The 4,396-nt window shown below is 38.7% G+C and overlaps 1 protein-coding gene across 3 annotated transcripts in view; it reads right to left on the bottom strand.

Annotated features, from left to right (window-relative positions):
- Trip4 (thyroid hormone receptor interactor 4) overlaps window positions 1–4,396 on the bottom strand; it is a 111,205-nt gene that overhangs the window by 100,433 nt on the left and 6,376 nt on the right. For all 3 annotated transcript variants that reach the window (XM_023712665.1, XM_004628821.2, XM_023712666.1), the window contains exon 3: window positions 3,126–3,259. In XM_023712665.1, the coding sequence (XP_023568433.1) occupies window positions 3,126–3,259 (134 nt within the window). The remainder of the gene's footprint in view (window positions 1–3,125; window positions 3,260–4,396) is intronic.

Here is a 4,396-nt window from a genome sequence, read left to right on the forward strand (position 1 = left end):
TAGTGAGACCCTGTAGATGCTGTACTAAAAATGTTTTTAAAAACCCAGAAAAATAATAACAGGTATTTGAGGAACTGTAGGCTGTCCTTCATGAGGTCTCTTTTTCATAAGGGCCAGTACGTATTTATTGACAAGGTAAAGGGCGGCAAGAGGGAAACACAGGAAATCAGGTGAAGATTTTTTTAAAAGCTACGACTGGAGATCCCATTCAAGCCAGGTATTTCCCTCCTGGGTATTTTTCCAGAAGAACCAAAAACCTCAAACCATAGGGATATATGTGCACCCATGTTTATAGCAGTGCGATTTGTCATAGCTAAGTCCTGGAAACAACCCAGATGCCCAGCAACTGAAGAACTGATAAAGAAGATGTGGTATTTCTACACAGTGAAGTATTAGCTATAAAACAGAATAAATCTGAGTCATTTGTTGGTAAATGGACACAACTAGAGAGCATACTCGAGCCAGGGATATAGCTCAGTAGAATAAGTGCTTTCCTGGCAAGTGGAAAGGCCTAAGTTCAACCCCCAGTTCCGCAAAAAAAAAAAAAAAAAAAAAAAAAAAAACCACAGAGAGAGCATACTCTACTTAAGTGAAATAAATCAGATCTGCATGTGCAAACATCATATTGTCTCCTTAGTGTGAGAACCTGAAAGAGAAAAATGGCATCTGAAGGATACAATAGACACCCGGAAAAGGGAATGAACTTATTCAAAAGGAAAGAGTTACTGAGTTGAGGAGGAGGACAGGAGAGGTAGAAGAGGAAAGAGATTTATCTATGTATGTAAGCAGGATGGTTTGGACAACTGTACTGTGCATTTCTGCTGGTCTATGGAAAGAAGCGTTCATGCTTTAATTTGTTGCGTCTCCTTTTTCCAGTTTTGTACTTTTTCTCTTCTTAATTTCTTTTTTTTCTTTCCTTTTTTTTTTTTCTTGCAGAACCAGGGATTGAACTCAGGCCCTTGTGCTTGCCAGGGAAGTGCTTATTCTACTGAGTCATCTCCCCGGCCCGCCTCTTCTTAATTTCTTTTTTCTTTTTCAATTTTGCATGTATCTATCTGGTAATATGAATAAATGGTTGGAAGACAACATTATGTATTGCAACAAATACTGTGAAATTCATATTACTTTATTAAGTGAAATTCTGTATCACTTGTAATTTTTTGTTTTAATTCTAATTTGTACTTTAAATTTTTTTTTTTTTTTTTTACAAAGAGAAACACAGAAGGGCAGAATGAGGCAAGCAAAAGTGTTACTATGTTACTCCATAGCTTGAAGCCACTCACTAGATTCTCACTGGGTCTAAAATAAAATCCAAGTCACTTACAATGCACTCCATGGGGTGTCCCCCAACTTCATCTGCACACCACCCCTCCCTTACTAACATGCCTTAGACATAGCAGGCTGCCTGGGGCACTCTCCATGTCCGCTTTGCACATGTCACCCCTTTATCTGCAGCAATCTTTGTGCCTCTCTGACTGATGGCTTCTTTCTAGGGCTCAAGTTTTGGTAACAATTCCTCCCCCCCAGGCAGGGTTTCCCTGAGCATCGGCCTAAATAAGCTTTCTTCACCAATGACTTCGTAATACACTGCTTTTTATTTCTTTCATGATAATTTTCAACACGATTATGTCTTGTTGACCAACAATGCCTGAATCAGTATTCTGTATACAGCAGACACAAGATATAATGTCCAAAAAGGTATATGAATAGTCCGTTTCAGAGATATTTGCCTCAAGGTACAAAAATGAAACTCAGTAGATTTTTATTTGTAGATCTAGATCTGTGAATCTATTTATGAAAACTTGAGGGCTATAGAGATAGCTCAGCAGCATAAGTGCCTGCCTGGCAAGCCAAAGGTGCTGAGTTCAACTCTCAATACAAAAAAAAAAAAAAAGCAGAGGGCCAGGGAGATGGCTCAGTAGGATAAATGCTTGACTGGCAAACGCAAGGATCTGAGTTCAATCACCGGTTCTGCCAAAAAAAAAAAAAAAAAAAAAAAAAAGAATCAAAAACAAAAAAAAAGCAGAATATACTGAATAAGAGCTGGGGTTGTGGACCAGTGGTATAGAGTTCTTGCGCTGTATGCACAAAGCCCTAGGATCAATCAGCAGCACCACCAAAAAAAAAAGAAAACTTGTAGTAGAAAGTTAATACTCAAGGAACTTTGAGAATGTTTCATGTCAAAAAATTTAAGTTTCTGAATGTGTACATGCCCAGATAAGGTGAAATGCGGCACTGCTCGCTCTTCATTTCAGGTCTCACACCAGAAGCAAGTATCTTTTCGGTGCTCTGTGCTGTGCCACACTGTGATCAGGTTTCTGCTTTTTGCTGCTGATTTCACTACTTACGTGGCCTCCATTCAGCGCTACCGCGCCCTCTAGTGTTCATGTCTGAAAGGCTGCACCTTACAGACAAGCTGGAGTCAGTGTTCACTGGAAGCTCAATGTCAATAAATCCACCGTATTCTTTAAATAAGGAGTCTTTAAACAGAAATACACATACACTAGGTATTGACTGTCTGATAGAAACGTTGTGATCAGGGGCTCACAGAGATCTAGCTCTGTACTTCCCCTGAGAGAAAGGTTTGGTAGTTACTATTCAAGTTTCTGCTTTTAGTAAGTACAAATACAGACTTAGAAACATGTTGCTGAGCTGTAAGCTACCCTTAAAGCATTAAGAGAGAGAACAGTAAAGGCTTCCAGGTATGGTGATGCACTCCTTTAATCCCAGCACTTGGAAGGCTGAGGCAGGAGGATTTCTGTGAGTTTATGGACAGCCTGGACTACAAAGTGAGCTCCAGGCCAACCTAACCTGTATAGCAAAATCCTATCTCAGAAACATGGACGGGGAAAAAAAGCAGTGTATCATCATTATCACTTTCTCTCCCTAAACTGTTTTCTTTTCTGAAAATATACCACTGCAGACCAACTTGTACATTTCACTCTCTGAAACGTATATGTTACTTCCTCTTTTCCTCTCTCTCTCTTTTTTTTTTTTTTAAAAAACAGCCAAATAAAGCTTCACTCTGCACCAGAGATGGCGAGCCTTTCAAAGTTTTCAATGACAACAAACAGCCTGCTGGGGCACACATGCCACTGGCTCACCACCGCTCCATGAGTACTTACCTTGGCCAAATCAAAAGGTGTTTTGACGCCTACGGTTGTGTCAAGTTCAACTACAGCAGGAACTTCCTGTCTGTTTCTTCCTTTCCGCCTACCCCGCTTTAGCTGGTCTCCCGATCTCTGCCCATCTAAAATTTCTTTTAGGAATAATGCACAAACAGATACAGATTGATAATAGCAAGATATATTAATGAACTTCTATAGCTAATAAACAGAAAACACTTCATATTTAGAATCAAGACATCAAATTGAGCAGAATTCTTCTCAACCCAGAAATTGAATGCATTATTTTCAAGATTGTAGTCAATGGCAAGTAATTCAAACAAATGCTACAAGCATTAAGATCTGACATTTTAGATGACATAATAATGACGATCATGACTTAAAGCACTTAGTTTAGGATCCTTAGTACTACTTACATAGACAACTTTAGGTATTATACTATAATCAGTCAACATTTTACTTCCATGTAGGATCTATATAACTGAAAAATGTGTTTTTCTCAAAAAAGTTATTCTTTTGTAGTGCTAGCGATTGGCCTTGGGGCCTCACACATGCTCCACAATAGCTCTCCTAGTGGACTATATTCATAGCCCCTGAAACAAAGTTCTTTAATTCATGTATATGTTTTTCAAATTATTTCGAAGCCATATTTACATCTTGTTTTTTCTGTTTTTTGCAGAACTGGGGATTGAACTCAGACCCTTGTGCTTGCCAGGCAAGCACTTATTCTACTGAGCCATCTCCCTGGCTATATTTACATCTTAAAAGCTATTTTTGTGATACTCAGTAAGTTAAAAATGTCTGACACATATGGTGGCACATGCCTGTAACCTAGCTACTGGAAGGTTTAGGAAAGAAAACTGAAAATTCAACTCCAACTTGAGCACCTTCACAAGGCTCCATTTCCAAAAACAAATTTAAAAAGAAGCCAGGCGTGGTGATGCACATCTATGACAAGCCCAGCACGCTGGCACGCTGAGCAAGAAGGTCACAAGTTCAAATCCAGCCCAAGCAACTTAATTAGACTCTGTCTCAAAATAAGTAATTATAGTTAGGTGGACAAGTAGCTCAGTGAGAAGGTCCTGGATTCAACCTCTAGTATCACAATAAATAAATACACATGAGCTACAGAGGTAGTGCAGCACTAGATCATTTTCCTAACACAAGGTCCTAGATTCAGTGTCCAAGTTCTTTAAACCTGCTCATTAACAATAATTCTTAAACATTTATCTATTGTACTAATATTTAAATATTTAAATGTAAAACCTGAA

This window comes from Octodon degus, unplaced genomic scaffold, assembly GCF_000260255.1.
Source record: "Octodon degus isolate 3935 unplaced genomic scaffold, OctDeg1.0 scaffold00026, whole genome shotgun sequence".
NCBI classification, from domain to species: Eukaryota; Metazoa; Chordata; class Mammalia; order Rodentia; family Octodontidae; genus Octodon; species Octodon degus.